At 37.1% G+C, this 12,200-nt stretch overlaps 1 protein-coding gene across 2 annotated transcripts in view; it reads left to right on the top strand.

Annotated features, from left to right (window-relative positions):
• The window catches only part of GTF2F2 (general transcription factor IIF subunit 2), a 161,661-nt gene that overhangs the window by 73,365 nt on the left and 76,096 nt on the right, over positions 1 to 12,200 (top strand). For both annotated transcript variants that reach the window (XM_072617189.1, XM_072617190.1), the window contains one exon: positions 11,328 to 11,409. In XM_072617189.1, coding sequence (XP_072473290.1) covers positions 11,328 to 11,409 — 82 coding nt within the window. The remainder of the gene's footprint in view (positions 1 to 11,327; positions 11,410 to 12,200) is intronic.

Genomic DNA, 12,200 nt, shown 5'->3' on the forward strand with positions numbered 1-12,200 from the left:
TTTTCATCTTAAGATTTTTGTGATCACTTTTCACAGAAATTATGTAGAAGGGATTAGTGAGAGAAATTATTTCAGGGAGAGATTTTCAACATAATTTAAATAAACTCATAATTGCTATGTTGTAGAAAACTTATTTTACAAAAATAAAATGACCAATGACAAGTATGTGTTCAAAGTTAACTTCAGGTCCAGTGTATGATCAGATGGCTTTCCTAATCTTTTACTCTCTATGTTAATCATTGTCAATGTAGCTCGTTCACTTTCTTAACGTAAATTTTTGTTGTTCTTTGTTTTAGCATCATCTTTATTTCTCAATATATCCCTACCCCTTCAGTTATCTTTTACCAGAGATTTTTCTAAAAAAACAAAAAGCAAGTAAGCAACATAATCTCATCTACTTTTTGTGAAGATGGATTTATTTGCCTTGTGTTTCAAAAGTTATAATGTCTGTTTAAAAGAAGAAAATAAAAGTAACTCTTAGGAAGAAAAGCCTAGGCACTATTGATTATTCATCTAATGTAGTGTTCCTTCTGCAGTGGCCATCAGTCCTTGTCCCAGAACAGTCTTAGAGGGTACAGTGATTAGACAAGAAGTAGGCTTTGCTTGTATGTATGCATGTATGTGTGTATGTGTTTTATGTATGTTTGTATGCGTATATGTGTATAGACACATATATCAAAACATTTCGTTTTGAATTCTCTTTTTGCTTCTTTGTGTTTTATTTTCTCCTAACTTTTTCCTTTTTTCTGATATGGAGACTTTCTTTGCACTAGAGAGAATGAGGGCATAGATGAGAACCAGACTGTAACTCCAAGCCTGGGGTGCTCAGTCATTTCAAAATAGGTGTAGTTGATGTTGTAGGTGCTATGGTGTTCCCTATGTTCTTGTGACATCCCTATCTTCAAACTAGTTTGCATAACAAGGTAAGCTAACTGCTTGTACTGGATACTTTCCCCTCCTTAGAAATGGTTTCACCTACTTATTTGTCCGAGCCCTGCTTTTTGATATTCCTGTGTTGTGCTGTTGTTTTTTTCTAAAAAGAAACAAAAAGATACCCTCAAAGAGGTATCTCATGAGCTGTGATGGTGTGATGGCCTAAAGACTTCAGAACCTATGACTTGGATATTTAGAGTGAACTGAGGTCAAGATGGCCTACATCCCAAAGGTAGTTGGAAAAATAATTCATAAATGCTGTTTATGAAAGCAGTTTTCTAAACTTATAGAACTACTTAATTTTTTTCCTTCTCAAAAACTTCTTTTGGATTGGTTGCAGAAGGTATTCCTTTTCAGCCCTTGGCTAAAGCCATTACTTGCAATGGTGAGTGCATCACAGTCATAATTTGGCTTTCTGTTCTAGAAGTCTCATTATTTGTTTTATTTTTTTGAAGTAGAATATTTTTTTTCTTTTGTGGATGTATTTTTTAAAATGTTTGAAAAGTGTTTATTGATGCTTAGCCACTTAATAAATTCTTTATGAAATTTTGTTATATCAGCCAGAAAAATGGCCACATATACATGATAGTTATCAGTACCATCCAAAAGCTAAGTGATATTACTTTCATTTAACAGATCTATTTAGCTTTATGGGACATCAAATATACAATAAAAAGATAATTTCTGTTATATAGAGATTGTTGTTGTTTTCAGTCATGTCTCTGTTTGGGGTTTTCTTGGCAAAGAATAGCTTGCCATTTCCTTTTCTAGCTCATTTTACAGAAAAGGGAATTGAAACAAATAGAATTAAGTGACTTGCCCAAGGTCACACATCTAGTAAGTATCTGAGGCCAGATTTGAATTAAAAAAAATGAGTCTTTCTGACTCCAGACTCTGTACTTTATCCACTGCACCACCTAGCTACCCAAATGTACATCAAAGATGGACAAACATTTATTAGGCTTTGCTATTTGCAGTAAAGGAAATACTCAGATTAAGGGGCAGCAAGGTGGTACAATGTATAGTGCCAGGTCTAGAGTCAGGAAGATTCTCCAAACCCAGCCTCAGACAACAGTAGCCGTGTAACCCTGGGCAAGTCACTTAACCCTGTTTGCTTCAGTTTCCTCAACTGTAAAATGAGCTGGAGAAGAACATGACAAGCCACTTCTGTGTCTTTGCCAAGAAAACACGAAATGGGATCACAAAGACTTGGTTGTGACAGAAACAACTCAACAGCAACAAATAAAAAGATTAAGGACTCATGTAAAGAAAATATTTTACAGAATGACTAGCAGTCATTATAGAAGTAGTAGAACTTAAAGAATAAATATTGTTGGGCCCATATTTATCTCCACCTATATAACTGAATTTCATTGCAGTGTAAAATAATTTTGGTACAATTTAGCATGTTTTTCCTACAGGTTGCTGTTTTTTTTTTTTCAGTGATTTGGGGTAATAGTGATTTTTCCTTCTGGAACTAGAGGGCTATTGACAAAGCTTGTAGCTGACAATTCAATTCCCAGTATAAATTGGGATCAAAATATGTCTCTTGAGTGCCACACAATTCTTGAGTTGTCATTGTTGTTCACAGAGCAGGATGAGGAGAGAAAGGGGTATGTGTTAGGAGTTTTCTAACTGTATAAATTCTTCTCACATATTGTATTTTGCCAGTCATTCTTATTGTAAGCCTCTGCCCAGAATTTGGTCGTTGTCTTGCTGGGGGGTGGATAATGGTAATTTGACCTGGAATAACAAATTGCTACACATACTAAGCATTTCTTGAGCTGGATGCGTTTTACATGGCCTGACTTCCCAATAAGTCTTGATTCAAGATTCTCCTTTCATGTGTAGGTTCTATCCATATGATTCTTTTACTTTTCCAATTGGTTCTTTTTTCTACTCCTACAGAAATTATTTAAAGCACCCTTTTCTCTCTTCAAATCTCCCACACCACTCTTTTCACCTCCAACTTTACTGAGGAAATAGAGGTCATTTTCCATTATCTCCCCCTTCTTCCCTTCTCTGCTTTTCAGAACCCTCAGACATCATCCTCTATTATCACTGCCTTTACTTGGGTCCCTGATGAAGAGGTTATCATTGTACCAAAATCAATCCCTCCGTATGTGCCTTTGGTCCCATCCCTTCCCATCTTCTCCAGTACCTCACCTTCATACTCAACTCCTCTCTCTCAATTTCCATCTCACATACTCTGCATCCATTCTCTTACAAACAAAAAAATCTTCACCTTCCTGGCAAAATCCCTACTTAGACCTTACCATTTCCTAGAGCCTCAAGCTATCACCTTATCTCTTCTCTTTCATAGCCAAACTCCCAGGGGGAGAAACTCTACCACTTCTTGGCTCTCCTTCCTCTCCTCACTTCTCAGTTCCTTTGCATTTTGGCTTCTCATTTGAACATTCAATTGAGATAGCTCTCTTCAAAGTTACCAGTGACCTCTTAATTGCCAAATATGGTGACTTTTTCTAAATACTCATCATTCATTTCTTCAGCATTTAATACTCTTCCAAGGGTGGGGAATCTGTGGGCACAAAGCCACATGTGACTTTCTAGGTCCTTGAGTGCTGCCTTTCGACTGAGTCCAAATTTTACAGAACAAATCTTTTTATTAACAGGATTTGCTCTGTGAAGTTTGGATTCAGTCAAAGGGCCACACTTGAGGACCTAGAGGGCCACATGTGGCCTTGAGGCCGCAGGCTTCCCACCCCTGCTTGACTATCCTCTTCCATGCTAGGTGCTTTCTGTCTTTTCTGTGGGTTTCCATGACACACTGTTATCAGTTCTCTTCCTGCTTCTCCACTCTTCAATTTCTTGTGCTCTTTCAGCATTTATATCATAGCTTCAAATGTAGATATACCCCAGAGCTGTGTCCTGGGCCCTCTCTTTTTTTTTTTCTCCACACCTGACAGTCTTCTCAGTTCTGATGAGTTAAATTATCCTTTCTTTTCAGATGTCTCCAAGATCTGTGTATTCAACTCTGGTCTCTTTTCTGACCTCACTATACATCTCCAACTGCCTACTGGACATTTCACACTAGGTATCCCATAGGTATCTCTTTCTTACCATGTTCAAAGCAGCTCTCAGTACTTTTTCGCCAAAACTCGCTGGGCTTCCCCACATTCCTCTTGGGTACCACCATCCTTCCAGTAACCTCACTCTAAGCCTTACCTCTTCAGTATGTCCACCTGGACAGTCATTCAATTACCTCCTTTCGCCATTTCTACGTCCTCAGTATCTCTCACATCCATTCCCTTTTGTCTCTCTCTTCATGTGGTCCCCACCCTGTTTCAGGCCCTCATCACCTCTCTCCTAAACTAGTGCAGTAGCCACCCATTTGATTTGCCTTTCATCTTTCCCTTCAACGTGCTTTCGGTGTAGTTGCCTAATGTGTAAATCTGACTATGCCACTCGTATTTAGTAAGCTCCAGTGCTTCCCTGTTGCTTCTAGAACAAATAAAAACTTCTTGGTTTCTTGTTTGAAGTCTGCCTACCTTTCCAGCTTTATTATATTTTACTCTCTTTCCTTAAATGTACATTTCAGCCAAACTAGCTTTTTGACTGTTCCAACTCCTGTCTCTGTGCCTTTGCCCAGGCTCTTTCCCCATGCCTTTACCTCTACTTCTGAGAATCCCTTCCTTCTGTTAGTATTTAGTTCAACTACCCCTGCTACATGATGCTTTCCTCATCTCCTAGCTTTTGCTCATAGATGTTTTCTAGTCATTGTCTTCTTTTGAGTTTGTGCCTTGAGCTTCCCATAGAAGCTTTTAATGGTCAGGTTCCTTTTTTGTTGTTTGCTTATTTTCCAGCCCATTTCTTGACTTTGGACTTTATGTTAGAGTTGGGCTCTGCTCACCTCTGGGATCTGGGAAGATGTTTGGCCTGAGCTTCTGTCTTTCATATTCTACTGCTTTCACAACTTGATCTGGGGGCTTATAAGTTTTTGGTGTTTCCAGAGTGGTGAGATTGGGGAAGAGGAATGGTCTCTACCCTCCTGGTCTGTGCTTAGGTCCTTCCCCAGGTAGGGCCCCTGGAACTGTGATCCAGAACTGGGTAATGAGAGAAGAAGATGCCAAGTGCATCCAGTCCTATATCTAGAGATATCACAGAGGTCCCTTGGGATCTCTTGTTGACCATGTGTTCAGTCCCCTCTGGCCTCGGGCACTGCTTCTCATTGCTGTGTCACAATTGTCCACAGGTGGTGCTGCTTCCTCTTCCCAGGGCTCTTGGCCAACCCCAATTCCAACTCCACAGACCTCTCTTTGTCTTTTGAAGTTGCCTTGGGCTAGAAAAATGACTTACTATGACTTTTTGTGACCAGTCTTCCTGGTCAGAATTTGGTTTGGTGTCTTCTCTGGTCATTTTGTAAAAGAGATTTGGGGAGAGGTTTGGCAGTTGTGACCTTTAACCTCACTATCTTGGCTCCTCACTTTATTTTATATATTCTTTTGTATACTTACTTATTGACTCCCTTGATAGCAGGAACTATTTTTTTGTCTTTGTATCCTTAGTATCTCCCATAGTACCTGTTATATAGTTGGTACTTAATAAACGTTTGTATATTGATTAAATTACCCCTTGCCCTGTTTTCCTGTCAACTCCTCCTCCCTTGCCCTCTCCCCTGTCCTCCACATCCCTTAGTGAGATAGAAGCATCTGACTTGGTTTTAGAAGAGATTAGTTCAGTTTCCCCCTCCGAAGTGTCTGTTACCTTTAGCAGATTATTTCAGGTGTTTGAACCTCAGTTTCCTCATCTTTAAATGGGTATGAGAATATTTGCATCTCTTATCACAAAGAGTGGTTGTGAAGAATGTGTTTGGTAAAACTTTTAGATGTTTTACAGATGTAAGTTGCTACAATTTTTCTTTAGAAGTCCTGCTTGTGAGTTTGTCTCTTCTCTCTTGTCTAACCAGTTTTCAGATTTATCTTAAATATAAATTTCATAGTGTAATAAAGCACATTTTTAAAATTATGGATTTTTATTTTTGATATTTATGTCTCAACACTAAAATCATTTTTGACTACATGGTGAGAAAACAATTTTTTAACAGTACCTGTAATATGACTTACCAGCTTTAATTGATTTAGGTTCACTGTGTTGAACAGAGTCTAACTTAAAGCACAAAAAAAATGTTTTCCTTAGTTAGAAACAAGAAAGGCCTGTTCGGCCAGTTTTATGTGGAAGAAAAAGGTATTTGTTGTTACGTGCAAACTTGTAAAAACTTACAGAATTCATTTTCTCAGATATCCAAGGCTACTTTCTGTCTATTCCTTAGGTTCTCATAATATGTCACCTTTCTTTCTTTCTAAAAATTTTCTTTAATTAATTTTTAGCATTCTGAGTTACAAATTCTCTCCCTCCTTCTGGGCCCTCCCCCACTCTTTGAGAAGGCAAGCAAGTCCATATCAGTTATACATGACACATGTCACTTTTCAAGATTTGGGGCTTTATCTTTCAGGTGTTACTAAATGTTTCCTTTACCCCTACTTTGTCTCCTTTCAAGAAGTCTTCTAACAAGTTCTTTTGTCTCAACCAAGTGATTAACTTGTCTAATGCTGGCAAAACTTCTGCTTAATGCCAGTTCATAGGATTAAGAATACTGAAGTGAGCCCCAAAAGTGTCCTCAAGTTCCTCTCCACTCCTGACCTATTAGAGTTCACTTGATTCCGTCTCAAATTCATGCATATAACTTTATGTATATAACTGAAATTAGAAAGCCATTGTATTTACTGATGCTTTGGGATCCATTGATCTGAAAAGAGAGTGAATCACCCAGCTGACCAGCTTTGAGAAATGAAATTGACAACCTGCATGCCAACCATGCCATTAAAGTAGAAATGGAGTATGTATGGGATGTTTTATCAGATTGTTATAGTTCACAGGGAATATATATACCAGTTTTCTGAGTTGTGAATAGACATTCCAGTAATAGAAACTCTATACAGAACTTCAGTCTTTCTAAGAAGCACTGGCAATCTGGAGAGGAGGTTAGCATGTTCATGAATGATTCTAGTTAAATGAATAATATTCATCATAGTAATAAAAGAAACTTCATATATAAATAATCTCTTAAGGTTTTCAAAACCACTTTACAGCAAGGTCTTGAGAGGTTAAGTGACTTTCCTATGATCATTCAAGGACTATGTTCTGAAGCAAGATTTGAATGCAGGTCTCCTGATTCCAAGTAAATTATTCCATTCATTGTCACACTGCTTCCACTTAAATATTTGGAAGATTGAGCCAAGTCTTCTGAGAAGCTTAGGAAGTTTTATTCTGGGGAACATTTTTAAAAATTCAACAAGGAAGTGTGACAGAAGGAGTTCAGTGTGTGGGGAAAGCAGTCAAAACTATTGGCCTAGAAAAGTTTCTTGCATAGGAAAAATTTTATTATATATTTTTGTCTACTCTAGGCGTGTGTGTGTGTGTGTGTGTGTGTGTGTGTGTGTGTGTGTGTGTGTGTAAGAGAAAGGAGATTAGAGGAGGGAGGGAGGGGGAGAATAGAAGGGAAGAGTAAGAATGAGTTAGAGGGAAGGGAGAGGAGAGAAAAGGAGAGAGAGACAGAGAATCTTCTTTCAAATTTAAAGAATCCCTACTGTCTGGGTTGTCAGTTTGTCTACCAACAGAGAGCACAACAGAGAGTAGAACTGACAAGTCTTATCAAAATAGAGTTTCCATCCTAGTTCAGACCCATCAAAGAGTTTATGAAGTCATTGGTCTGGATCAGAAAAAAAAAAAACTTTAGATATTTAAAAGTAAACCATTTGATTTAAAAGTATAACTATTAATTCATTAAGGGCAGTTAATGTATTTTAACTATAGCAGTTTTAAAAGATGGGAGATGAAAAAATGACATATTAATAGCATCCAGTATTTCTTCTGTTTTAACAGTCTTTCAATATAGTCTGTAAAATTCATTTTTTAGGATCAAAGAGTTTATCCAATTTCCTCCTTTGGGAGGCCCCCTTCTTCAATCATCCAAGATTGATGGCTTCTTTTCTTACAGAATTCCCTGGGTAGCCCATTCCAATGTTTTCTCTCCAGTTTTTAATTTAAGCTCATTTTAACTTGATAAAATGATGATCTCTTAATAAAAACTTTCATGTACTTGGGTAGTAATAAATTTACAGTCTTCCTAATACCTGTGGCATGTATCATTGTACCTTACATTTTAATATTTACCTATGCACTGTATAGAATTGTTCTTAATGTGTTGGTCTTTTTTTTTCTTCTGAACTATGTTATGGTAAATGATCCCCCCTATAATTCTTTAATGTCCTATCCTTATTTTGGGAACTGGACACAATAGAGACACTCAGCAAATTTTAAAAACTGAATTGTATCCTCTAAGCTAAACAGTCCCCAATTCCATTAACCTTTTTCCAGATGACCTGTTTATACCTTTTAAGTCTGTTTCGTCCTTCACTGGAGTTAAACTGTGAGTAATACTTGGGGAAGATGGTCGGTTTTCTAAGACCTCCTGAATCAGAGCATAACTTTGTTATTTGATTGTTGTGAATTCCCAGTATTGAGACACAAGACACATTCAGCTTATGAATATTAGAAAATATTTTCCAGTGCCAAATATAACATAGTTTGGGCTCTGTTTTTGCCAGTGCTCCCTTCCATTAGAACAAGTAATTTTGTTGACTCTATCATAGAAGATAAATGTAGCTTGAATCAAACACTGAACTAGAGTGAATGGTCTTGATGTGCTTTATCATTCCATAAGCTGTTAAAGATTAAGGAAAGATCAAGTAGAATACAAACAAGTTTATTCACAATGATTAGTTGAGATAATCTTAAAATTTCTTTAAAATGCGGCACTAGTTTGAGTGATCTGTTTAAGGTCAGATGCCAAGTGGATTATACTGAAAAACCTTGCTTCCAGAACAGTAGGCAGATTGCCAGGAAAATGCTTAAGATAGAGGAGAAATCTTCAAGACTTAAAATTTGTAAATGTATAAATACCTTATGTCACTTGCTGGGGAAGTGGGAAGGGAGTTCTATTCCCTCTCTTCTTTTCCAGGCAAGGTAGGTCCTGGTGTGACTTGCAATAGGCAGCTGAGAAGGTAGTGGTTTCCCATCTCAGGAGAGTCAGTAATCTAGATTACTGTTCTGTAGAACTGAATTTAAATTCTAATGCCAGTTCTCTAAATGTCCTCGAGGTTTGACTATATCCAAAGGATTGTATAAAGAAGCATGCATTATGTCTTCCTGATGCCTTATAGCTTCCAAACATACTTGGTTTCATTCCTTTCATGCCAAGGAAGATGAATACCATTCTAAGTGACTTGAGCTATGCTCCATTTGAATCCCTTTTCATCATATAAGATTGATAAACTCTGTAACCAGAAATCCAGTGCTTACCATGCAGTGGTGCTGAATCAGAAAAGTGTTCACAGCTGGAAAGGACTTCAGCATTTCTCCCTACCACTCCCTACCTGGCACAGAATCCTTTCTATAGATCAGGGTTCCAGAGAAGCTTTAGCACCCAGCTCCCCAGTATTGCTGGAAAACAAAAACAGACATGTCGCTACCCTTCAAATAAATGAAAAGACAACTACTGAAAAAAGTAAAAACCTCCAAGGAAAATAAGTGGCTGAAGAAATGAGGAGGCAAAAAGAGAAGGCTGAAACTGCACACACATTCCCAGGAGAAATAATTGACCTGTTCTGAGAGCTTCTGGAGTGTTGAGAGAATCAACAAAAAGATGTAAAGGAGAATTTGGCACTTACAAACAGAAATGTATATTGAAGAGAAACTCCAAGAAAACATGTGAGAATCAATAGCTTAGAAAAACAAGTAGAAAACCTCAGTAAGTCAGTGGAGCATCTGAGAAGTAGAATCAGCCCCATAGAAGAAGCAACATGAGATGGAGCCAAACACAACAGAACAGTTATGCGAAAACTCTGCCTCCTGCCTGATCCCCTCAAGCTTTCATCTTTCTTTAAAATGGCGTATTCACATCTGAACACAGAACTCGAGAGATGGCCTGTCCAAGGCAGAATGTACACCTTCTTGTCACCGTTGTTCTGGATCCTTTTGTCTTTTAAGGAAACCTAGAATGGCATTCTCTTTTTGGCTGTCGTATCACATGCTTAGCTCTATTCCAGTTCCCTGTTCTTTTTCACAAGAACTATTGGCCAGTCCTTTAGCTCAGCCCATTCTGTTGTCCCCATCACTTCTTAAAAGTATTTTGTGGTGGGTTTCATGGTATGGTAGTTTTTACCTGCATTGGTCCAGACTGAAAGCCAGGAGGATACATTCCTTCTATACATGAAAGTATTTAACTCCTGAAGAGGTGATGAATATCCTTCTCTGGACAGTCTCTCTCAGATAGGAGGAAGGAGAGCAATAGAGTTGAAATGGGTTTTCAAACCTTTCCTTTATAATTACTATACAGAGACAATCTAGTCATAGATTTGTGCCCTTAAAAAGCCTAATAGAGAAAATACAAACAAACATCAAACAGTAACAGCAGAACTTTAATTTTAGAGGAAGACCAGTGTGATTTAGTAAAAAGAAATATATAAAGTCACAATAGCTGGAGGATACAGATATTAAGTAAAAATTTATCTGTTTGAAACCTCTAATCATATACGGGATCATGGCTGTGAGGCCAAGAGAGCTTAACTAACTTTTCCAAAGTAACATGACTAGTTAGTGACAGAAACCAGTTCTCTTGATTCTTGGCATAGTTCTTTCTTTTACATTATTCTTTTACAAGAAAATTATTTATTTTTGTAAGAAAGATGTAAAAGTCCTTGGATTCTTTCTTTCATACTGCCAGAGCAATGTTGGGCATGGGGTTTGGATCTGAGAAATTGTCGTCCACCCTTCTTATTCTAGAGCAAAGGACTCTGATGCTGAGAAAGAGGTTAAATAGTCTCTGTAAGAAAAGCCCAGCCAAGATTTGAACCCAGGACTTAGGATTCTAAACCTGATAAATTTCTTTCTGTTGTGCTACATTTCATCTGCTTATATTATATAGAAAAAGTAAGGAACCAGAGAAATTGGTTTAGAATTCTAGAATATTAAGAGTTAGAAAAACCATTAGAGATCACTTAATCTAGTCACCTGATCTCATAGATAAAGAAACTGAGTCGTGGAAGAAATTTCATTACCTGTTCAAAGTCCTCTGCTAGTTTGTGGCAGAGGCAGTTCTGAACCTTCGTACAGTGTAAGCTCCTTGAGGTCAGGAACGGGGCTGGCATAGAGTGAGTGCTTAATAAATGCTTCCTGATTAATTGATTTCCCATATTCCATTTCAGTTTTCAGCTGTATTGTATAATCTTGCATAGTATATCAAAAGATAGCACTGGAAGTAGTAAATATTATATCTTCAAATATGATTTAATATGTTTTTCTTTCCATTCAAGATAAACTTTCATTGGAAGGAATAGTGGTACAACGTGCTGAATGCAGACCTGCTGCCAGTGAAAACTATATGAGATTAAAGAGGTTAGTAGTTTTACCTTTGAAATGAATTTATGATGTTTACTTTTTGAGATCTTGACACATTTTTTTAATATGGCATATGTACATCTGTGTGTGTGTGTGTGTGTGTGTGTGTGTGTGTCTTTACATATGTTAGAATTCCAGGTACTACTTAACCATGAAAACTTTGCTGACAGTTACTTGAATTTGTTTTTCCTGAAGCCTTTATTTGTTTTTAAAAAAACAAATGAGAATTTCTTTGGCACTATGGAACTGCTGTCCTGCCGGAACATCCGAGGATTACACTTGTTTGGACACATTTTTTTCTAGTGACACCCATATGTATCTTGGTCCCCTAAAAGTATTTAATAAGACCTTTGTACCATATTGTAGATCATCGTTTATAAGCCATAATCTATTATTACTATATACTCAAAATTCTGTATTTTATAATTACATTGTCAGTATACATATACCAAATTTTTAATTTCACTTTTGCTTTATAGAATTTTAAAAATAGGACTTTGAAATTCATTTACTTCTCTTTTTTTTTTTTTACCATTGCTCTTTAGCATTTTGTAGGTTATATATAATCTCATTACTATATTTTTTTACACATAAGTCTGTTATAACTTATCAGAAAGCCTGTATATTTTAGTTTTGTATAATTTAGAATCATAATTTTTAGAGTGCATGCCAGGCAGTGGAAAGACTGCTTGAGTTCTGCTCCTAGGTCTCTTTCACTGACTGAGTTATGTGTTGTCAGGCAAATTGTGTTGTTGTTTTCCCCCTAGTTACTTTAGCCATAAAATGTA

This window comes from Notamacropus eugenii, chromosome 6, assembly GCF_028372415.1.
Source record: "Notamacropus eugenii isolate mMacEug1 chromosome 6, mMacEug1.pri_v2, whole genome shotgun sequence".
Taxonomy (NCBI): domain Eukaryota; kingdom Metazoa; phylum Chordata; class Mammalia; order Diprotodontia; family Macropodidae; genus Notamacropus; species Notamacropus eugenii.